Below are 23,383 nucleotides of genomic sequence, written 5' to 3' on the forward strand. Positions count from 1 at the left end.
GGAATTACACATGAACGTAAACAAGTGTGTCAAAAGAGAACCTTGTGGATGGAAACGAGCATTTTATCTCGTGAGAGGGGACCAGAGACAGGACCTTGGGGAATGCCAGATAAGATCTTTGGAATTAGAAAAATCTGTCACATTACTGCAGTTTAAATGGAAATTAAATATTGTTTTATCGATAGGGTCAACCGACCGGCTTTTAAGATAAATAAAGAACACGAGGCTTTATCCTGTCAAAAACAAAAGGTTTAATCCAAACAAAAGTCGTATTCATCGACAAGGTCGTAAAACAGTGATTTAGTTACATAAATAAATCAATCAGTGTATCAAATCTTAGTTTCAACTTCATGAGCATGTTGACATGGTTGTACAATCATTTCCCTAAAACAATAAATAAGAGCGAGGACATATTAAATCTAAAAGAAAGACAAGGCTACAAACAGGCTTAAAATGAGAGAACAAACAAGAAACAACACTGAAGAACGGATGAAACGAGCTTTTAAAGCTCATCAGTTTCATATCAAAAGACACTAAAAGGTTTTGTGTCTGAACTCAGTTTGGTAGTTCCAACTCCCATTTGGTTGTTTTAAAGCATTAAGACAAGGCAAGAAAGAAGGCTGTTCTCGTGTGAGGAACTCTAGAAAGAAAGCCAAGAGGAGGAAAGTTTGTAAAAAAAAAAAAAAAAAGAAAAAAAGCGGAACAGTCAAATACCTACGGTATAGAACAACTTTCTGTCCTGCACAAAGTTGAGATGTCAGACGGAAAGGCGAGGACACTGAGCTGGAGCAGGGTTCAGCTTCCTCCGTTAACTTCAGCGGTGTGGCTCCGCCCCCACGGGTGTGGCTCCGCCTCCCCGGTGCTGCCCCGCCTCCACTGGTGTGGCCCCTCCCCCGCCGCTCCGGCTCCGCCTCCGGCCGTCTGACTCGGACAATCCTCGGGACTCTGGCGTGTTGGGGGAAGACACGCGGCGTGTCTCCACCCCAGGAATCAGGCGTCCGTAGCCTGGCGCCCGCAAGGCCGACATTTAGAAGTCCTTCTGATATGTTTTGTCTTTCCCCGAAAACGAAAGTACTGCAGTTTCAAGTATTATGCCTTACATAGAATATTCTGTCATAAATTACTTAACATATACATTTTTTTTTTCAATATTCAGACATACCTTCATATGTACAAGACGATAAAATGCTTTTGTTCTCTCGTTTAGTCTTTTTTTTTTGTCTGCTTTTTAGAGAAATCCCTGAGAATGAACGCTGACAGTTTCCACCAGAGCGAGGACCGCGACGGATTTGCGTGTTTTGTGCGTCAAATCGGACGCGCGTTCGAGGCGACGCAGGAAAAAAACCACGGAGCTCGTAGATGAATTCTGGCTGAATTTGGAGTCGAGGGCTGGACTGGAGGGGAAAAGGTGTAAAGCTGGGTCCATAGAGAGGTCCGTGTGGCGTCAGATGGAGGCGCTTCACCTGGTTTAAAGCCGTTTGTCTCCTCTTTGAGGCTCTGAAGGGTGGGAGGAGCGCAGGGTGGACGCTCACCACTGAGCGGTACAGTGTTACTCAGTGCAGAACTGTTCCAACACACCAAAGGGAGGTTTTCTCCAGACATTTGCGTCCTAAAACGTGCGTCCTAACGACGACAGGCTCCGTGGAGCATCCAATACTGAGGTCGGCCTCAAGTGTGTGTGCGTGTGTGTGTGTGTGTGTGTGTGTTAACAAAAGGTTCACTGTAAATGGCTGCGACGCAGTCTAGCTACAGTCTAGTCTCCAGGATGTTGGGTTCATCACATTCAACCCTGCAGTGCCAAATCAGAACTTCTGAATGGGTTGTGTGTGTGTGTGTGTGTGGGGGGGGTTATCTTCAAGTGGGAGACAATAAAAGGGAGTCAAGTAAACCACTCAGTGGATCCTCCTTCATCCGAATCTCTCTCGGACGAGCGTCATGAGCTTCTTCTTGCCCTTGTATATCTGCTTCAGGTTGTCTATAAACTGGGTGAACTGAATGTGTCCGTCGGGCGCCATCAGGAACGTCTCCCTGGCTTTGCTGAGGAACTCGATGAATTCGCTGTAGTGGCGTGGGCTGATGTGCGTCAGCCGCGAGTGTGTGGTGTTGATGTAGGCGCCGATGGTGGCGTCCAGCAGCTGCCTGAGTGGAGCCTTGTCGAGAGGCATCAGCTTGGCCGAGTTTCTGCGGCTGTGGAGCGTGACCAGGCCCGGCGTCGTTAACGTGCAGCGCCGCAAAATGTCCGACAGCACGGTCGCGCACTTCACACTCTTCACCACCAGGGGGATGACAGACGCCAGCTCATTTTTCCCCAGGGAGTGGCTGAGCGCGCAGGCCCAGAGGACGTCGTTTATTGCCGGGTGTGTGTCTTGGTTGTAGGTGAGGTTGAGGTGGGTCATGGCTAATGTGGCCAGTTTGTACGCTCTCATAGGATAGCCGCGGTGTTCCATGTAGCGCGCGATTGTAAACAGCTGTGTGTAGTTCATTCCTGTGGCGGATGCGTCCAGAACAATCTGATAAGCTGTCTCAAAGGCAATGTGGTCCTTCTCACAGAGCGTCAGAGCTGACAGGGCACAGTTTTGGGGGTCTTTCACGGCGCACTGCAGGGCCAACGTGCGCGCGGATTTGGCCAGTTTGTCCTGTTGGTGGCAGTCCAGGTGCAGCCGGACGATGGTGCTGTTTGACATGACTGTGCTGGCCACGATACTGGTAGCTTCAGTGGGGGTGAAGAGGGTGAACCAGTTCTGCATGATGCTGTCCAGAGCAAACACACCTACACGCAGAAGAACCGCAACATTACTTTTTTTTTTTTAGGCTTTTGTTGGCGTGTTTTAAGGCAACAAGCAGCGATTCCTCACCGGCTTCAGTCGCACAGGTAACCAGCCATCGCACCATCTCCCTCCTCCTCCAGTTCAGAGTCGACAGCGTCATTCGCATCACCTAGAAGGAACATCAGGTGTAAATGTGCGCGACAGAGATGCGACTGGCGGCGCGACTTTGCGGGCGCTGTTGTTTACCTGGAGACCCAGCTCCAGGGACACTTTGAGCAGCGTGATGTCCGGCAGACTGTCCATGAGGGTGGCGATTTTAAAGGCATCCTGGGCTAATTTGAAGATGTGTGAAGCTGAGTGGATGTTCTTCTGGATGGACTCTAGCATGGTCTCTAGTTTACGAGCATCACCTGGAGGACAAACAGCATCATTCGGGTTATTTTGGGTTATTTATAACACAGCAAGGCATAAAATGCCTGCGGGCTTGGGTTGAACTTCCTGTGTTTGTAGGTACCTTTGGCAGCAGTCAGCATGGTGGAGGCCAGTTCACACTGTTGGGTCTCTATATGGCTGAGAGTGAACCAGCGGGGGAGGCGGTTGGGCACCACTGACACAATATGATGAGGTTGAGACAAGTCTCCAGAGGGGGCTGTGGACTCCAGAACTGGCAACCTGAGCAAAGAGAGCAACTTTATTAGCTCTTTATTGCACATAAAAACAGAGAAAGCGACGCGTTAAGGAAGCTGAACATTTCACACACGTAAAGAAGTTATCAGAGCGAGAGACTTTTTTCTTTTTTTTTAAGTATTAATCAATAATTTCCCAGCACACCTCAGTTCAGGTGGCGTTTGCCTGAGGCTGTGGACTCTGAGAAGAAGTACCAGCTTTCACACAACACAACCATGTTGTCTCTGTTATTGCTGCTGCAGTGGAACTGAAGTCAGAGTCCATATAAAGATTTTTACATCAAACGGGTTTAATCTGGTTAAACATGAAATAAAGTTTCAGAACACCCGTGGCTGTTGGAGAGGAAACCAACAGTGTAATAATTCACAGATTTTTTCAAAAAACAAACCAGAAGTGGTAAATCATTTAGTGAAAAGAGCAGTATTTGTAACTAAAGGGTGACCGAGATAGCTCCAGAAATTCTTTTTCCCCTCAGTGTTAAACTTTCTCAGACAGAAACTCCCTTTATTTGTTTTACCATTTTATTCTGTTCCGTCTCTTCGAAGAATAAGTGCCTAACATTTATGCTTTCAATTTCAGCCTGCGATTCACAATTTGTCTTATCTGAAATGACTCTTTTCCAAAATCCAATCAAAGAGGTGTGAGTGTTAAAATACCGGCAGGCTTTTCAAAACAAGAACCCGTCACGTTTTATTGAGCTCAAAATTAGTCAGACGACACATCTACAGTCACAGGCTGAGAATCAGGAAAAAGGTCAAGCTGCCATCAGGCCGACAGAACAAGGTCCACATCTCAAAGAGTTCTGGGCGGAACACAAACAAGGTCGGAGGCCTACTCACCGCATGGCTCTCAGTGCAATTTTGTACGCCAGGTCGGCATCGTGAGGTAGCAGGGAGGTGAAAAGATGCTTGGCAAAGGTGTGCATGGGGACGCTTTCCCTGAAAAGAAGCTCCCCCAGACCGCTGTATGGACCGGCTGAAAGATACACGGGATCCACACAGGAATCAGTTAAAACTACAGTTACACACAATCCTAACCCGACACAACGATTACTTAGCGTTGCACACAGGATAAATGAATGTGGTTTAGCAGAAAGTAGCTAAAAATAGCTAAATCGTGTTCTATTTGCACTGATTACTGATATTAACTGCTGTCACGTCGGGCCAGTCAATATCAATGTGTTGCCATGTTGACAGCCTGCTAATATTAGCCTACAGGAATGTGCTTTTGTGCTGTCATACCACTGGTTTGTGCCTCTGACTGTCTTCAGCTCTATTATTTTCTTAAATTCTTATTTAATCTTGTATTTGACAAAGCACAGGAAACAGAATTTTAAAGTCTTTCTCACCCTCTAGCAGGATGCTGCCCTGTTTCTGAAAGATCTTCACCAGCTTTTCATCGAGAGAGATCTCTTGAAGCTTGGCCAATAACTGCTCTTCGTTGCGACACACTTTCTCCTGGGCGTAGAGGCCGTCTGGCATCACCCTCTGCTGCCCTAAACCAATCAGGGCCGTTTCCACCGCCAGCGACACCAGCGACTCCCCAGCCTCCAGGTAACACTGCACAGGGAAAACGGGATGCTCCATCCTTCTGCCTGAACTTAGTGAGCCTGGGGGGAGGAGGACAGATGACTTAGGAGGGAAAATGTCTAGAGTATTGATAAAACTATTGATCCGTTCGTCCCGCCTGCTGTTCTTTTTCAGTATGTATTCTCTTGAGGATGGTAATCATGTGTTTTAATGGCTTAATGATGTCTTAGCAGACCTAATGGCACATCCCAGGGGAACTAAAAGTCCCCCATGAGCACACACAGAAGGAGAGTCAGAGCAGATAATCCAAACACTTTGGCAACTTTTTCCATGCAGGGGACCCTGAAAATAAAAGCTTCAACTGAGATCAGCCATAGGATGCTGAAGTTCTTCAAGCTGAGCTCCCCTGCATAATTAATGCACTTTAATTGAAGTGTTTTTTGCTGCATTTTTTATTCATGAGCTGTTACTGGAGGATGACTGGAGGCCAATCATCGCATCTGTACCAGGGCTGCTGCTCGCAGCCCTGCGGGAATGACAGGTTCACAGAATCACGGCAATGTAAATGAATCAGGCAGGAAGTTTTAAATTAGAACCGAAATAATAAAGCGCGTCATGAGAAGTGCACAGGCAGCTGGCGGAGGTTCGTTTAGATTGTCACTCTAACCTAAATATGGGTTTATCCCTACCTGAGAAGTCGAGCAGGGGCGTGGGTCTGTCCTCAGTGGCCCTCCCCATTTCCATGAGTGTGCTGAACAGTGTGCCAATGGGGTCCAGAGGGTGGCCCACCCATCCCTCCAGGTTGGTGACTGAGGTTATGCCTTTATGGAGCAGTTCTGCATTCATTCGCAGACGAAGCGTTAAATCCCTTCACTGTTGAATTTAGCCGTGACAAACACTGACGAAAAAGCAGAAACTGACCTTTTTTGTGAGCTTGGAAGAACTCCAGCTGTTTCTGTTGTTGCCTCCGCATCGTGTTGACGATGGCGACAGCGAGTCTGAGTGCTTCCTTCGGGTAGCCGTGTGATCTCAGGGCATCCACCCGAGCGCACGCGGTCGGGACGTGTTCTGCGGGAGAACGGATTTGACGTCAGCTCGGTTTTTCCTTTATGCCTCCTCTAAAACAATGTCTCCCGGCTCACCGTGCCACAGGGGCCACCCTCGCCTGTCAAAGAGGGAGCTGTCGGGGTTGTAATTGTAGCCGTAGTTGGTGTAATGGTCCTCGGTGATGATGTGCTGCAGGTGGGGGTCCTGCCAGTGCAGGTCGCAGGCCTCGATCGCCCGTGTGAACACTGTTCTGTGAGGCCTCGTCAGGGGATCTGCGAGGCACAAAGACACTAAGACATCAAACAACCATCAGTGATAATAACACAACCGTGAAGCCACTACGGAAAAAGCTGCAACCACGATAACGGATATTGCAGAACTCTTCCTGTGTCTCCTGTGATATAGTGGCAAAAGCTGCAGAACCCTCAGAGTGTTATTAGGTTCATTCTTACTGTATATTTATATAAATATAAAACCATACTGAGTCAAGAGGAGGAGAGAAGAGAGACTGTAGAAAACAAGTTCAAAAATATATACATATGAGACAGTAACCTGGGTTTCCCGGTGGATTCTGTTGCAGGGCGTTGGTCAAATTGGTCAGCTCGCTGACATGGTTACCGTCCTCCAAGGGGCAGACATCCACGCTGTTCCACCTGTGAAGCTGGTGGAGCCAGAGAGACTTCTGCTCGGGTTTAGAGTGAGGGTTCAGTACGATGCACATCCATAAGGCCCCTACGGAGACATGCCACCAAAGATATCAGGTGAGACTGACCAAGAAGAAAAGCATGAAGGTCAGTGATGACAAACGTTTCCCAATAAAAGCTGTAGTTTTATTCTCCTGGATACAGCGTTTCTATTGGATACCCTCAAGTGTGGATGATTTATGACTCCCCAGTAATCATCTAAATCAACGAAGATGCATTTTTCCAAAGAAAATATGTTTAATCTTCTGACAAATAGAAGTGAGCTGGGATCATTAAAATTGAAGCTGAGAAATCTGCAGAAAGAATGAGGGGAAAGAATAAATATCTTCAGAGTTAAATTCCCAATGACAGGATGACAAAATGAAAGTGGAGAGGAGAAGGAAGTGAAGTGAGAAAAATGGGGGAAGATGAAGGAGAGGTGAGAGGGTATTGAGAGCAGGAGGGAAGGAGGGAAGGAAGCCGGGGATGGGGGGATGGGACAGGGAAAGAGGCTTTATCCTCCATTCCTTTGTTGAGACTGCTTCAAGGACAACAATACGAAGGGAAAACAGAGCGCTGAGGAGGGCGATGTCAGTCAAGAGTGAGGAAATGCAGCGAGGAGTGAGACAGAAAGGGAAAACAAGGTGGAGAGGAAGAAAAAATGTCAGGTCCCAACATACAGTACATACCTGTACTCTAGCGGTTCATATTGTTATAAACGTGATTTGTGTGTGCGTGTGCGTGTGCGTGTGCGCGCGTGTGTGTGTGTGTGAGAGAGATACCTAGCTCATCCCATAGCTGTCTGTACTTGTCAGTCATGGTGGTTCCCTGTTGCCTCCACAGCACCAGTCTGGGGTCACCCATGAACTGCTCTGTGATCAGCGCTAACATACGAGCTCCGTTGGAGTCCCTCATCTTCAGCATCTCTCTCACCTGCAGAGATCCAAGGTGCGTTGTGGGTAAACGTGGATTTACAGCCCCCCCTCATCTCCCGCTAGTGGACGCGAGCGGCGTTTTCTGGGAAATGACCCCGTTACCTTGCTGAACAGTAAATTGAGCTGCTTTCCTGAGCCGTGGTACCCGCCCTGGGAGAGGAAGAGCTTGACCTGTTCCTGAACCTGCTCCTCGTCGAGGTGCCAGCAGTTCTCATCGTCCACGCTGGCACCCGCCGTCGGATCGGGCGCGCCTGCAGCGAACAAAGCACATCTGTCAGTGGTGCAAGAAGTTCCTGTTTTCCCCAAAGGTTTAATAGCACAGCGCTGAAACCCGGCCCTGCACAGGTGAATAAAACATGCCTGACTACAGTTTGCTTCCATCAGCACAAAGTTCAGCGTTGCATTAAGGCAGTAATGCATTACAGGTGAGGCTTAAACACTGATCAATAGCATAAACTCTCTGCTAACTCAGCAAAATTAACCAGCAGACATGAGTGGAGCTCAAAACGCCACCAGGGAGAACTGAATCAATGCCACTCAGGATGAAGCTCAATCAGTGTCCAGTGTCCAACAAGCAGTGGACGTTCATCAATCTGAGACACGGGACAGAATGAAACAGGAGATAATGTAGACAACCTGGACCGAGGGACAGGAACTGTTTCGCAGCAGCCATCCTGCCGTGGCCCTTAATTCTAGAAAGGCACGTAGCTGAATAGCTGAATGTCTCATGTACGTGTTCGTCCCACTTATAGCAAATTAAAATAGCAAAGTGCTGATAATGAGCCTCCTCCGAGCCTCCTCTAACCCTCCTCTAACTCTCCTCTGAGCCTCCTCTGACCCTCCTCTAACTCTCCTCTGAGCCTCCTCTAACTCGAACTCTCCTCTGACCCTCCTCTGACCCTCCTCCGAGCCTCCTCTAACCCTCCTCCGAGCCTCCTCTAACCCTCCTCCGAGCCCGTCCACTCACCGTGAACCTGGTTGATCTCGGAGTTCTGCGACAGGATCTCATCCGCCAGTTTCTGGGCCGTGGGGAGAACCTCCGTGTGGTGCACCGTGATCAGGTACTGAACGAACTTCTGCAGCTGGTCTCTGTTCATCTGGAAGAGGGTCTCTGAGATGGGCAGCCGCAGCTTGACCTGCTCGGGCTTCCGTACCCGGTACAGCGAGAGCGCCACAACGTGGGCGCAGTAGAAGATGTCCTTGTTGCTGCAGCTGCACGTCACCGCGGTGATTTTGGCAGCGGTCGAAGCTGACGCTCACGTTGCAGAGCAGCTCTGGTTCCGAGGATGTGGCAGGTTCCCTCACGGTGCCGCTGAGGTGAAAGCCTGCAGGAGGACAGAGACGCCAGAGTTAGAGGCTTTCATCTTAAACTGCATCTTTTCTGTGGTGGCTACATCTGAGTCAGCTACTGTCTGTCTCAGGCTGGAGAGGGAAACAGGGGGAAGGCGGTGGGGGTGGGGGGTGGGGGGGGGCAAACTACCTTTATATTTCCACCTCTTATAGCTTCAATCATATACAGTATGTCACCGTCTGAGTCAGGTTTTCAGCAAATGTGGAAAATCACCTTTTTTAGTGAACTACGCCCTGCATCACGCGTGTGCTCATGCTACGGTTCTACTCTCTTATCACAGACATCAGCTAAGTCATTGCTAATTCTTGCGAAATAAGAGCGGGGCTCTTTGGGATGTATGGCGGGAGCACGCGCCGGAACGCCTGTGGGCGCTTCAGTTTCCACTTTGTCACACGTGTGACGCCACGTCACCCGACACACAGCTCGGGTGGAACAGCGCAGTGGGTGTTTGTGGCAGTTACGGTAGGTCGACCCAAACATCGGAGAGGGGGAGCCTCGAACGTACTGTCAGAGGGAAACTGACAGAAAGGCACACGGCACCAACCACCAACATCCTGTCACACAGGCGTGCGCGCTATTCTCCGCTGCACGGGCTTCTGTCATGTCTGGCCTACAGCTGAACTACTGACGTAACAGAAAGAGAGTGACTCCGAGAGCAGCCCGAGGAGGAGGAGGAGGAGGAGGAGGAGGAGGAGTGGGGGGAGGGGGGGGTGCTGGAAAATCGGTATGCCCTCAGCTGAGCGTGCGAGTGTGTGTACACATGTAGGACTGTATGCTTGGCTGCCAGCCAAAGCCCTGAGCTCAGCATTCTGTAATGCACTTCCTCTCTCTGTCTGCGCTCCACGGCTTGCGTAATGCAGCGCCGCTCGCTGCGTAGCGACCCGGCTTAACCCCTTCGCTCCCAGCCAACGCCAGGGTTCCTCCAGAGGTCACTAGGTTAAAGTTAAGGCTCCCCCGAACGAGCCAAAAGTGGGGCGGATAAAAACCCCTCCTTTGCGCTGTGAATTGAAGATCTGACTATTTTCGAAACTTGGTACTGAGCTGACTCAGATTCCGCTCATGACGCCACACGCTCTGCGCCCATGTGAGAGCTTCCTCAGCGCTCTGTACTTCAGATGTCAGTGACAACGGTGATGAAGAGGCGTAGCGGAGCAGCACACGACCCGTCAACACTCACAGAACGCAGGTGGCGTCCCATTGCATTCACAACAGCATCACTAAGAGAGGCAGGAAGGCTGCATTGGTCTGAACGAGTCCGTGTAGAAACTATTTACCGCTAGCGTCCTGAGGGAATCACAGAAAGCTATGATATGACACGGTCTAATGGTTTTACTCCATTTCTGGGGTGGGAAGACTAAATATGGAGGTGAGCGTTTGGGCGGTGCTGCGCTGTGCAGGTACACCAACCACACGGGTCACGGCGTTCAAGATGAACCTTCACGCAAGCTCAGAATGGGGTCAATGAGGGTTTAAGTTAATTGGGTCAATCTGTGTCTGTCTCAGCAGCAGCTTCTCAGGGTAGGAACATGCTAATCAGTAGCCCCGCCTGTGAATGAAGCCAATGTTCACTTCTTCTTTTCAGCTCGACCCCCAAAGTATCGAACCTCACTGAAATACTGCAGGGATGAAGGAGTCGTCCTCCACCGAGTGGGCTGAAATTCCTCAGCTCTGTCAGAAATATGAGAGGCCGCCGCTACAACACATGAGAAATAGCAAATAGGCTCATCACGCAGACAACAACTCCAGCACAGCCATCGCTTAAAAGAGCTTTTGATAGAAATGAGTGTCTGATTACAGTCCTACAGGCTTCAATGAGAGCTGCAGCTGGGGCAGGAAGGAGAACTGGAACTAAAAGAAGCTTATCAGCGTATCAAGCTAAGCTACATAAATTACACCGTAGCTACTTGACCTCGTTAGCTTTATGTTCCATCGCCTTCAAAGCTAATTTATTCAGGCTGGCACTTCACGTAAGAAAGAAACAACATTTTATAAAAAAAAATAACCATTCACAGACAGCTTACATTAAGCCTTTAACATGAATGTTGAAGATAATCTATTACATCAACATGACCGGCCGGTGTCAAGTGTCCTTTAAACTCGGTTCCTCGAACACATCACGCTTTACAAACCAACATTTCTTCCAGTCAGAAGTCATTTTGCAGAGCCATTAGGCAGAAGTAGAAGTAGCATTACCACGGTGAGAAAATCCCTCATATACTCTATTCCTAATGTGTATTAAGTAACCCTATTAGTTCCTTATGAAACTATCTGATAATGGGCGCCATACTCTTCTGGGACAGGCAGAAGCACTGGGCTGTAGTCTGAAGACCTTGAAGACAAGCGCCTCGCATATTTCCTCCTGATAAAAGCCGACCTGGAATCACAGTCAGATAAACACATCCCTTCCCGTCGGCGTTTTGACATCAGAGTTCACATCCAACGCCGACGTGGACGGAATGAGGACTTTTCACCCGCTGTGTCCGTGTGAGCACCGCCTGTTCAGAACCGGCGTGGTTTGTTACACCAGACCAGTCAGTGCCTGTCCTACCCATGTGCGCTTGTTCCCACGCTGAGAGACACGTGTAAAACCAGATAAGGTGTCAGATTAAACCTAACATGCTGCTGTTCTGGTTGGTGCTGCTCAGCTAACAAAGGTAGCTTATCTGAGCACAAAGACGAGAAACATGCAGTCCCGTCCTGCCGGGCTGGCAGCTTCCATTTAGCGAATAAGCTAATTGTTATATCTAGTACAACTAAAGTCCCTGAACCCTCCATGTCAAAGTGTCTTGAAGGAAGACACTGGAATCCCCAAAATATTCATATCAGGCTGTTTCTGAATCCTGAGGGGTCATTCTGCCACCAGCTAGTGAAGGACAATAATAGAACCCTTACTTCACCAGAAAAATGAACAGAAAATCCCAGATTTTTTATTGTGCTAGCCAGAATAAGCTTCTAAAAAGGATAATGATGGGTAGCTACACTTTCCCCCTGACCTAAAAAGTGACTCTGATAATATTCAGAAGGCGGATATCCAGTATAACAAGTGCTGCTATCAGTGACGCGCCACCCCCACTACAGAGTACGCTGTCCTCGTATCACCAAAGACACACAGTGAATCATATCAAGTAGATGCTAGACATTTTGTACCTTCCTGCACACAGCCTTTATGGGCACCAGCGTGACCTTTGACCCGTCAGCAGTGACTTTCGGTGATAAACTGTATGACACCTGAGCGGCGGCGATAGGGTGGGAGAACAATAACGCAGCAGTTGATTTTCACGTCTAAATGGCTGCTTTTTCAGATGTGAATGGCGACCGATTCCCTTTCTTTCATCGACTGACACTCCGCTCATTGTTGGTGAGCCGGTTTGGGCTCATTGCTTCGACATCAGGTCCAGATATGTTGGGTTTTGTCAGATGCGTTACGAAATCAAGTCGAGCAGCTAGCCCAACAGCCTTATCTGGGCCCGCCTTTGTCTCCGATGGCTGTTTAACTGTCTCTGCGACGTCATAACGGCACCGGTAGGAGAAAGGAATACTTTCCTACATCATCATGCTGGAGGAGGGGCCTCTGCTGTGAAAACAGGATGCAGGTTACACCATATCACAGCGGCGTATCCAGCACAATTACTCGCCCTTGCGCTCCTTTGTGACCAAACAGACGTTAGGAATGGCTCGACATCATCTAGGCTCTGTGTAAATGAGCGTGGATGCCTGAACGGTGATACAACCGTGCCTAATCCTCCTGATCTGTCTCTTCTCCACGCAAATATTTTGGTTTCGGCCGTCTGGCTGCAAGTCTTTTCACGGGCAGGAACGGGCGGCAGGCTGTCTCCTTTCTCCGTGTTCCTCCCTCAGCAGCTGGATCGGCCCCACCCGTTCAGTCCGCCACGCGCTCGCACACCAACCTGATCACAATATTCTTCATTTACGACTGACGTTGAAATGACAAAAGTGGGTTTGAGTGACACCTCAGTGTTTGTCCTCCTCTCATTAGGCCTCTGAATGCAGCTGCGTTAGCGAGCGTTCATCTGATTACCCTCCTCAACGGTCCCATCCCCTCCCCGCCCCTCCCCGCAGCACACCGCATTATAGCTCAGTCAATAGATTCAGGTGCATCCTGTTTCCATTGCATTCACTGGAGTTACTCATCTTTTAGCATGAAAACAATGAATCAACGTGTAGGTGCATGCCAGGCATACCCTGTTGGAGTGGAAGCTAACCGCATTGGCTTACAGGGCTTGTGGCAGCTTGTGTCAACCCTGAGGTGTGTGTGTGTGTGTGTGTGCGTGTGTTTAGAACCTGGTTGACTGCCTCCCTGGAAGTTGGGAGCAATATAAATTAAATGTGATTATGGATTATGGTGTGTCATCACCATTTGAGGCCATTATTGTGCCGCAGAAATGCAAATAATCTCTCCTTATGATACACACCTTCAAACCTCTCACAGGCCACATTTGAATGCCTGCAATTACACACTCATAATTTCTTGGCAATTATGTGCAAAGAAACTTATGTTTGACAACAAAGATGTGCAACAGTTTGCCTGAAAGTATTTAGCTAATAAATACACGATCAAATAGTTTCAGGATGTGCCTTAAAACCTGGCTTAGCCTGGCTTAGTTTTAACAGGCCGTACCTGTTGTACTCAGCCTAAAGCAACGGGGATAAACCAGGACGGCGACGAGCTGCAGACGGGAAAACAAGCCTTTTTTATCACTTCTACATATGAGCGATAAATCAGCCTAATGACCCAGAGCCAGTCGGAGACCCACACATGAGCTGACATTTGCTCAAGGTTCTGGAGTCAAAACCAATTGTGTGCATGTAATTAGAGCCCAGAAGAGTATCCACAGTTTTCACACGCGCCGCCTTTCGCTGTGTGTGCACAAAGGCGGCCCACTGAGTGCAGGGCTGCAGTGGGGGGGGCGCCTGCTGTCTCGCCTCCTGCTCTCCTCTCTGATCAGAGAGCGGCTCCTTTCAGAGCACAGTGCATTTTAATGTTGAGGAATGTTTGAAGGAAACACGCTTGTGATTTAGGATCATTTGATCTGTGTCAAAGGTTTTCAGAAAAAGCTATTTCGCAAGGAAATTGCGCGTCAGTTTGGCTAATTTTAGCATAATTTGTTGCCTTATAAAGTCTGTCCACTCACTGGGAGCTGTCTCTCACACACACAGGTTTGTTTCTGTCTTCAGTGATTCCATTTATGCTGAATACTTACAAATTTCATTGTATTTTAGCAGTGAACTTAAATCTATCACCTTTCCTGAGCTACACAGAGCTAAATGACTGGTGGCATGTGGCTCTCGGTCCTGCAGGGCCTTGGAGGTGCAAATAAGCATCAGTTTGCCAACATTTAAAATTCATAGTGTTGTTACTTTGATGGTTGTTGTGTATAAAGACGGGATACAAGAGCATTGCACTCCAATAAACTCCAACTGCGAGCTATTGCAACAGCCTCTAGTGATGGACACCATTAATTTCCAATAAAAAAAGGTAAACAGTACAATTTGCTCTTTAGACTTAAGTTGCGAGTTGCCTGAATGCTTTGGCTCCTCACTCGTTCCATCTCTTCAACACACCTTCTGCAAACACTTATTTCCATTCTCTCTTTTACTGAAGAGGGTTAAATAGGGGGAGAGTTTCAGCGATGACCTCTGAAAACCACGAGGGTCGCTCGTATGTTTCAACTGCTGGAAGCAATTCACCTGTTGTTAGCTTAAGTGGCCCATTGGCAGAGCCGCCGGGGGCCGGAGGGCCCCGCTCTCGTGACCACCCCAAGAGGCACCGGCAGCAGGCCATGACTTGCTCAACCGTTCGTGGTTGGATGAAACTCTCCAAACACCTCCAGGGAAAAGCCCCCCCCCTCCCCCAACTGTTTTTAAAAAAACAATAGAAGACCAGGGGCTGAAAGATTGGGTGGGTGATCAATAAGTCACCCGATATCTATGTTATTAGGAAAACTGATGAATCCAAGATCATGAGGATTCGCTGTCTTGTCACATTCAGTTCCATCTGACCAGAGATGTTTAGATGTTCTCAGCTACCCAAAACCCAAAGTTCTACACTCCAAGAAGCCAAGGGGGTGTAAGACGAGAGCGCCGGGATTTATTGAACAGACTGAAGGTAAACTAGTCCCCCCCTCCTCCGTGCTTCCCTGCTCCTCCTCCCCTTCCTGCTGTTACCAATGAATAACAGAGGAATACAGATCAGGACGGAGCTCTGGATACTAGCAACATAAACGCCACACAGCAGTGCATGATGGGTAGCTGGGGTGGGATTCCTGTTAGACGAGGCAGTGGCTCTGCCTGCTTTGGTCACATGACTACTGGCCACGTGGACCATGGAACCAAGTGTGACGACCCGTCATTGATTAGCTCGGCCGACCCCCACGCACGCTCTCACCCTGCCCCACGTGCTCAGGAAACCAAACGCGCCTTAACCGGGGAAATACAACTGTGATTAGCTGTGGACATTTTGCCGGAATCGCGCTGTTCCGGAGCGTAAATTCAGGATACGTCCTTGGAAAACTAGGGCCCGTCGCTGTAAAGCTACAGGAATAGAACACTACGCCGCGGCCAGCGTTGTGGGAAACCATCCTTCAAAACGACAGATACCGCCGACGCTGTTCTCCGTGTTTGTTTCAACGCGCGCCCCCACCGACGTCGCTCCGATAAAAATTGATCCCGAAGAGCAGAAGCGCACCGAAGCGCTATGCACGCGCCATTAATGCTGATCAACGGCCTGCGAGGCTGCGTGTGGCGCGCACGTGCGTGCTAACCCTCGGCATACTTAAAAAGCTCTGCATCATTCAGCGTGCGCACTGATTCATTGATTCTTCATAAAATCGCAGAGGAGAAAGCAAGCTGGCAGCATTGGGCGTGCACGCGCGTGCTGGTTATGCATCTTGAATAAATGCTGACAGCGGCTGGGCTACCGACCCTCGCGGGGAGCAAAAGCAAAAGCTAATGCAGCAAAACGGAATTTCTGACATCCTGTTAGATTTGGTTAAGGTTGCAGATCCTCAAATGTTGATAGTGGATGCAATTTCATGCTAAGGACGGCTTTGGAAGCGCGTGTAGACCCTCGCTTTGGTACCTCCGAGGCCCAACACACCTCGATCGATACGCGTCCGTTCCAATCGAGATCCTGGCTGATCCCCGACCCACCCGGCAGCAGGGTTCGCCGAGACCCCTCCGTCGGTTTTCATGGTAATCCTGCTCTCACCGCCCGCTCATGCAGGAAGAATCAACCCTCCGTGTTGATCGAAACACAAGCAAGAGGGTAATTAACAAGTCTGAGCGTTTCTTCCTGGCTGAACCACTAACCCTCCCCGTCAGCGCTCCCGGAGCTCTCACATGGAACTCTCTCAAGCTCCCGTCCAACCAAAGCCGAATTCCACCTGCTCGAGACAGAAAGAGAAACCTGGGGAGATTTCGCTGTGTGGCGACGGCGGCCCAACACCTGAGCGCAGGAAGACACTGTCACACGAGAGGCGACGGATGCGGCGTGGCTGCGCGGCGAGTCAGAGCGGCGGGACGCTCAGACTCGAAGGCTCGCTCTCAAACCCTGCACGTCGGTGTGGATTGTGAGCGCGAAGTGGCCGCGAACTGGTTCTGAGGGCACAAAAGACGGGTAAAACACGCTTCTGGTCAGGCTGAGACGGTCCTGCACCATCAACCATCGGCGGTGTCTGTTTACAGCACCATCGACCACGGCCGGAGCACGGTTACGCTGCGACGGAGGCTCGGTCGATGGAAACACTCAAGGAGGAATTTCATCATCCTTCAAGGTGTAGGCAGCTTAAATATGAGCTAATCGCCATCAACGTAAGGGGAAAAGGGTAAACATCCCATTAAAGCACGTTTTCCCTCCATATATGGAAACTGAAGGGGTGTATTTTCTGGTAAATGCACATTATCTTTGACGGTCTCGGCTCTTTCATTCTGGGGATGTTTTGACGAGTGCAGGTGAGTGTGTGCAGCACGTAAACACTCCGGTCTGTACTTTAACACGCCGAGGAGGAGGCCTATACTGCGGCTTTATGCTGAGCTCTTGGCTAGACGGTAAATTGAAATGATTCGGACGCGTATGGCGGCACAATTTGTGGAGCGTTGGCTCCACGTCGTTAAGGTTGACGATCTTGTCTGAGGTCTTTTACCACCAACACGCTGTGGCTGTGCAAAGATTCAGCTTTAGGACATAAATGTAGCTGTTCGGGGGGAAAATCTACTCACAAGAGTTTGTTTTTAACTTGTAGGAAAGTTTTGTCACGGCTGAAAAGACCAGATGTTCCACGGCAGATAAATGTCTGATAAGATGTTTACTCTAGGTTAATCTTTCCACTTCGGATCGGCATAAAAACCCCCGTATAAAGTTCGTTTCTGCTCTTTGACCCTGTGTGCAGTTCCACAGAGCTTAAAGACACTCACACTTCCCCAAACAACACTCAAACCTATGAGGACCAGTTCTGGCTAATGTCAAACGTCTGAACTGCGGCGAATTTCTCCATCACATTAGACGCGTTTGCTCACATCTATTTGCAGTTTGTGGCCACATTCAAGGCGCGATAGCATCGCTACCACACTGATATCGTCCACAGCCAGAGGAATAAAGTAGCCGGAACTGGAACTCCTGCAGCTTGCTCTTGAAAGAAAAATGCCAGCCTTTATCTGTGCACCGACTAACAATGAGGCTTTATTGTGTGTTATGAGTCCACGGCAAACGTGCGCCAGTTCATTTCCTCGAGGTTCGCTGTGAGAAAACCCTCCTTCCTCCGGTCCAGCCCACACACGGGGAGATTACATCTTTTATTTATCACTTCTTGGCTCTATTTTTCCAGCAAATTCCAGGCTAATGTGCAACGAGCCAAGAAAGAAACCCTCCCAGTGTATGAGAGAGAGCGCCACTGTTATTGTGGGCATCCAGATCGAGCCCCCTCGCTCTCCGCCCTAACAACCCAGATTCTGTTTCGCCCCTGCAGAACCATTTGCCAATATCCAGGAATATAGGCCTCTCATTTTGGCAGGACACAGGGAGGAGTGTGTGCGTGTTGTGCGTATTCTCTCACAAAGACCTCCAGCATTTTAACACTGGGGGGAGAGGATGAGGGGGGGGGGGTCATGCAGAAACTCAAGTGTTCAGATTGCATTACAGATTAACCATGCAGAGTAATGGGATTACAACAATCTGTGATCTCCGAGGAGGTGTCTGCGACTGTGGTGAGCCCACAGGTGACAGACACGGCAACACAATCAAACGCCAGGAGCCTCTTCATTAACGCGGCCCACCTCTCCCGGCCTTCCCTTCGATTACAGATGCAGACAAAGACGCAAAGCCCCAATCAATTGGCCGCGGAATGGTGTGAATCACAGCCCGTTTAAAAGAACTACTGTGCTCAATACGCTTCCTCCTTCCAAATCTCCTCTACCTAACAAGGGAGTGAAAAGAGGCTTTTGTTTGCCGCCCTTTTGGGGGCGACGGGAGGTTTGAAAGACACAAATGAACATGAAAATAGGAACAAAGTGGCAAACTCACAATGGCGATGCCGGGCATGTGTGTACGGGGCGACTCAAATCTGAAAGGGAACCCTGGGTAAGAGGGATGGATAATCTCAAATGTAGGGCACAGCTTCAAAATGCTGCACTTGTGCAGAAAAGTTGCGACGCAACAGCAGCTGTCAGCCCAGAACACAAAGCATCTGTTCCTGTTTCACATCATCTTTCAGCTGACATGCTGCAACGCCGACGCACGCACCGTCCCCACTTTAAAAAAAAAGAGAGAGCGAGAGAGAGAATGAGCTTTAATCCAAAATCGTATGAGAAACTAAACGCAGCCGCCATGCGTGATCGCAGCTCCGGACAAGGCTTGTGCGGGCCGATCCGAACCGGCAGACGCTCCAACGGGCGTGGGACAAAAGCATTTCAAAACCAGAACGACTCATTCGTTCGCACCGTCGGTTGGGACCCAACCCAACGCTCAGCACTTCCCGTATTACTCAAAACAAAACAAAAAAAGGACAGATTTTAATTGCCAGCTCTGACTGAATGGCAAAGCTGTTCTCCTCAAACAGCCGCCGTGTCACATCGGCACAACTGGATTTGTCAATGGGATGAAAAACACATGATGCAGCAAAAGTGTCATTTTGATGCGCGCGGTGCCAGTCCCATGACCGGACCACACGCCGCCGTGCGCGGACGTCCCGTCCGACCATGCTTTGGATGGCTACTGATCCTCAATCTCCAAAAGTTCCTCGCTGACCTCGGGTGGGTTTCCAGAGGCTGAAATGTGGGAATTCTTCTTACTTAAAGCCACGGTTAGAAATGTAGCTGCAATTAGAGGCTTTGTAGCAAACGTTTCACATTCAAAGTGCCCCCCAGCAAAACAGGATTTAAATGCCTCGGTCACACATTCCCATTGAATCACTCAGCAGATTTAAAGCCCCATTGTAGCCGCTCCGTGTCTGACGCCACAAAGCTTCACCCTTTGTTGTTAAATCGAGTTTCTCCTGGGCACACAGGAATTCACAGCAGATATGATATGGCGTGAGGGTTCGGGGGGGGTTTGTTTAAACGCTGGTTGGGTTGGGTTCGATGGGAAATCGCATCACTCACCCACTTGAAGAACATTGTCCACGCAGCTGCTCTCCAGCAGAGCGATGCCCCGTCGGAAAGGCAGCCGCGTCTCGTCGCTGTTCTCCCCGCTACTTCCGATCTCCTCCCCGCCGGTGTTGAAGGACGAGTACATGCAGATCTCCCGCTCGCTCCTCGGGAAAGACCAGTAAACGATTCGCCTCTGTACGGGCTCCGGAATCCTCTCGAAACGCTCCTCCACCCTCTGAAACGGCCACTTCTCCGCTACTTTTCTCGCCGCGATATCCAGCAGGGTCTCCGGGCTGTGAGTCTTGCTCGACTCGCCGTGAGCGGACGCCGACCCGCCGCACGGAGCCCCCGCGGCCCGCTGGCCTTGCCTACAGGTTGCGTTGTAGCCCAGTCGACAGCACAGCCGCTTGGCCGGGGGCTGCTGGACGCGCTCCGCCATGATAGCTCCGATTTAGCGGCGACGGAGGAAGTTCGCGCACCACATGAACGGCGGAGGAAAGAGGAAAGGTTACTCACGGCTCGGCGGTCGGCCGTGTTTTATGGAAACATGGGGGCAGGGCTTCTCCGGGCTTGTCAAACCCCTTTGTTGACAAATGAAGGCGAAGGCGGGGTCTGCCCCGCCGGCTCCCCGCTAAATAAGGAGCAGGGGGCGGAATTCCCGCACGGCCGTTAATCCTTTGTGAGGCGCATCGGGGACCGGAATGAAAAGGCCTCAAAACGACCCCGTTGTCTGGAGGCCGGAGCCTCTCTGTCCCGAGGCTTTGACGGTGGGTGTCGGTGGAGGGACGGCGGAATCGGAAGGGCCGAGGTGAATTATGGGGCGGCGATTGGCCTGTCAACACCGGTGCCTCGTGGTTTGGGGGGAGGGGCGTCGAGTGTGGCACCGCCCACCGTGACGTTTCGGGTCCGGGGCCTGGAATGTGGGCCATTTAAAGAAAACACGGCGTATTATGGGAAATATTGTCGCTTTAGAAATCTAGGTTTTTTCCAATTCGGCGGTTCATATCATGTGGTGATAGCTACAGCATGTGGAAGATATAACTTGTAGGTGCACCACGAAGGTGGTGGAGAATTCTTTTATTTTAAAATTTGGCACAAAATGACGCGTTCATCTGGTGAATAAGCTACCCTGTGTTCTGTTTTGCTGATTATATGCTGGGAAAATAAAGAAATTTCTATAACCTGGGGTTATAACGGCTCTTGTATTTAAGGGGATTGTGCAACATGTTAACAAACTATACCACATGCAACAGTGTTGAACTGAAACTGGGTTTCACATGCCTGCACTCAGTATAAATGTACTTCTGTGTAATGCACTGGGCTTTGCATGTTTCGAAGGTTACCATATTTATTCTGACAACCTCCTTGTAGGTTTTGACATCATTTGCATTACTGCATTTAGAAAAGCTGCCCTTGAGGCCCAACTGCTGGATTTGTGTTTTATCAGCTGGTTAGCTCCACCTGGATTCTGTTGTAGAAACAATAGGTTCTTTATGATAGTGTTTTCTATTGTGCAGGTAAGTTGTATGTTTAGTGTATAAACGGCTGTCTGTTAGACACAAGGATGTGGTTCGAACAGGTGATTAACATGTTAAACATTATTGAAGAAAGACTCTACCACACCTGGATCGTGCCCCTAGTGTAGGAATAGCGCTGCTCTTAATTCTCCTTTGCTAATTTCACACATTGCTAGACAGAATAGAAGCACATAACAAAATGCTAACTTCATACCAATTCTTACATCTGTGGTTGGATAAGTGCGTTTTGGCTCCCACTTGAAATATGAAATAGGAAGAGGAAAACTCAACGTGCGTTCATGTGAGCAGGAAGACGGATCTGTGGAGTAAATGAGGCTAGAGGAGCTAAAGAGCTGCAACGCCGCAGATCTGGGCGATGATCCTCTGTGGGCTCGTTCAAATTACAAGTGTTTTAATTTAGAGTTAATATGAGAAATATTGATTAATGGAACCTCAAGGAACGAGGCACTGATGGGATCCCACTGGAGGGAGACCTAAATTGGAAAAAATATGACAGTCGGTGAAACACAAGGGGGACAAAGGTTTCACTCGGCTTATGAAATCAGCTGAAACAGTTGTGTCTTGAGGAATTCCGACCTTTCTTTTGCATTTTAATTTCACGGATTCTACAGACACTGTCCGTGGATGACAGGGAATTGACAGCGATTGCATTATTTTGCATATTCTTCAAGCACCCCCTCGGTTTAACCCGATAAAACTCCTTTCCCGTTGCTGACACTCGCAGAGATGTTCAATATCCTCTCTTTGATCATCCAGATTTCAGACAGCATCATTCATGCGTAAACACGTTATCTGCCGCTGTTATGACTCCGCGTGTCATTTCCCTCCCTTTCCTCCCCATTTTTCTCATTTACAGTACCCCCCGCTGCTGGTGCAGGACAGCATTATCAGAGCCTCGTTTCCACACGCGTGCGCCATGCTGTGTAAATGATTAAGGGCTCCTGGTTGAAAATCGTTAGCATTGTTTCATTTTACGCTGTGGAAAGAGCCAGTGAAGGGCAGTAATGACTGAGCCTATTCACCCAGCATGGTGGCAGCAGTAGGTGGGCTGAGAGAGGAAGACGTCTATGACACACTCTTTTGAATAAAACAGAGCCGTTGTAGGGGGGGAGGGGGGGGGATTCATGTTTTAGGCATTTTCCATCCAGTCTATTATATTTAGATGTAAGATGCATATAATTTAATAAGGCCTGAGGGGAAATGTGTCATGGAAACATCTGATACTTTGACGCTGCCGCTGTATTTTCAGTCAGAAACGTGTTCGTGATCCAAATTAGGAAGGATTTCTGGTACTGGACCAAACCCTGCATCCCACACGCTGTCATGCTGGAGCGTCCTGTGGCACCGAGAGCAAAGGTATGTAGCCAACATTTCCATGCAGAGGACCAGGCGCTCTCAGCATCCACAGTTATTACTTTAAATTAGTAGACCTGATTACAGCAGGAAGACGTTTAATTGAAGTAATTGCTGCTATAATATGGTGTTGCCATGGCATTTACAGATGAAGTTTGAAGTCTGCGCAGCCCTCAGTGCAGCGTTTGAGAAAATATGAACGTTTACTTGCAATTTATAAAGTACATTTGGGTTTTATTTTTTAAAAGAGGTGTTCGGTCCTGATGGGGCCCAGTGGATGGTGAGGATGTATGTTTTGTGGGGAGGGGAAAAAGCTTAATTAAAATGATTTATAATGATTATTATGGTTGTAATGATCTATGGTTTAGACGGTGTATATCTCAGCTCCATATCTCTCCTCTAAAACCAGGCTCCCAGTTCATGTGTTGCTGTTACACAAGCCTCCACCTGCTGCCTTTATTTCTGTCTCCAGCAGTTCTGAGGCTGCTGTAGCTGGACAAACGATCTATAAAACACAGCAGAAACTCTGTAAGTGTCCTTTTGTATTGATGCACTTTGTGGTTTGCTTAATCAGAAAATGACATCAATTATGAGTCATTTAAATTACACACAGCAGATTTTTGGCGTCAGATTTGTGTGTGTTTTCAATCTTTATCACAGTGCTGGATTAAAATGTGCTGGGTTTTTTTTTTTTTTTTTTGAAGATGTGATTAACATTTTTATTGTTAATGTCTCGGTGCATCTCTGGAGCAGGTATGTGCTGAGCCTTCGGTTTCTACACTCGTATTTCACAGCTGTGTACATATCTGAAGGTGATTTGCATGTGCAAATGAAGCCCAACACTGAATAAAGCCCATTTCTTGCGACATATAGCATCATATGTTAAATAC

At 48.9% G+C, this 23,383-nt stretch overlaps 1 protein-coding gene and 1 long non-coding RNA gene across 3 annotated transcripts; one reads left to right on the top strand and one right to left on the bottom strand.

The window, feature by feature from the left end:
* Positions 1–227: 227 nt before the first annotated feature.
* Positions 228–20,275, bottom strand: zswim6 (zinc finger, SWIM-type containing 6). Its single transcript, XM_057018870.1, is given in 15 exon segments — positions 228–2,770; positions 2,856–2,937; positions 3,015–3,178; positions 3,283–3,440; positions 4,295–4,430; positions 4,804–5,064; positions 5,674–5,820; positions 5,906–6,052; positions 6,127–6,303; positions 6,584–6,763; positions 7,497–7,647; positions 7,752–7,900; positions 8,617–8,884; positions 8,886–8,974; positions 19,615–20,275. Coding segments are annotated over 15 exon segments (3,399 nt in total). The 5' UTR covers positions 20,042–20,275; the 3' UTR covers positions 228–1,907.
* Positions 20,267–23,357, top strand: LOC130517171 (uncharacterized). Of its 2 annotated transcripts, none has more exons than XR_008947652.1 (3): positions 20,267–20,369; positions 22,390–22,496; positions 22,903–23,357. It is a non-coding gene; the product is annotated as an uncharacterized LOC130517171 (long non-coding RNA). The 2 variants fall into 2 exon arrangements; XR_008947651.1 differs by having other exon boundaries at positions 20,278–20,410.
* The last annotated feature ends 26 nt before the right edge of the window (positions 23,358–23,383 follow it).

This window comes from Takifugu flavidus, chromosome 20 (assembly GCF_003711565.1).
Source record: "Takifugu flavidus isolate HTHZ2018 chromosome 20, ASM371156v2, whole genome shotgun sequence".
NCBI classification, from domain to species: domain Eukaryota; kingdom Metazoa; phylum Chordata; class Actinopteri; order Tetraodontiformes; family Tetraodontidae; genus Takifugu; species Takifugu flavidus.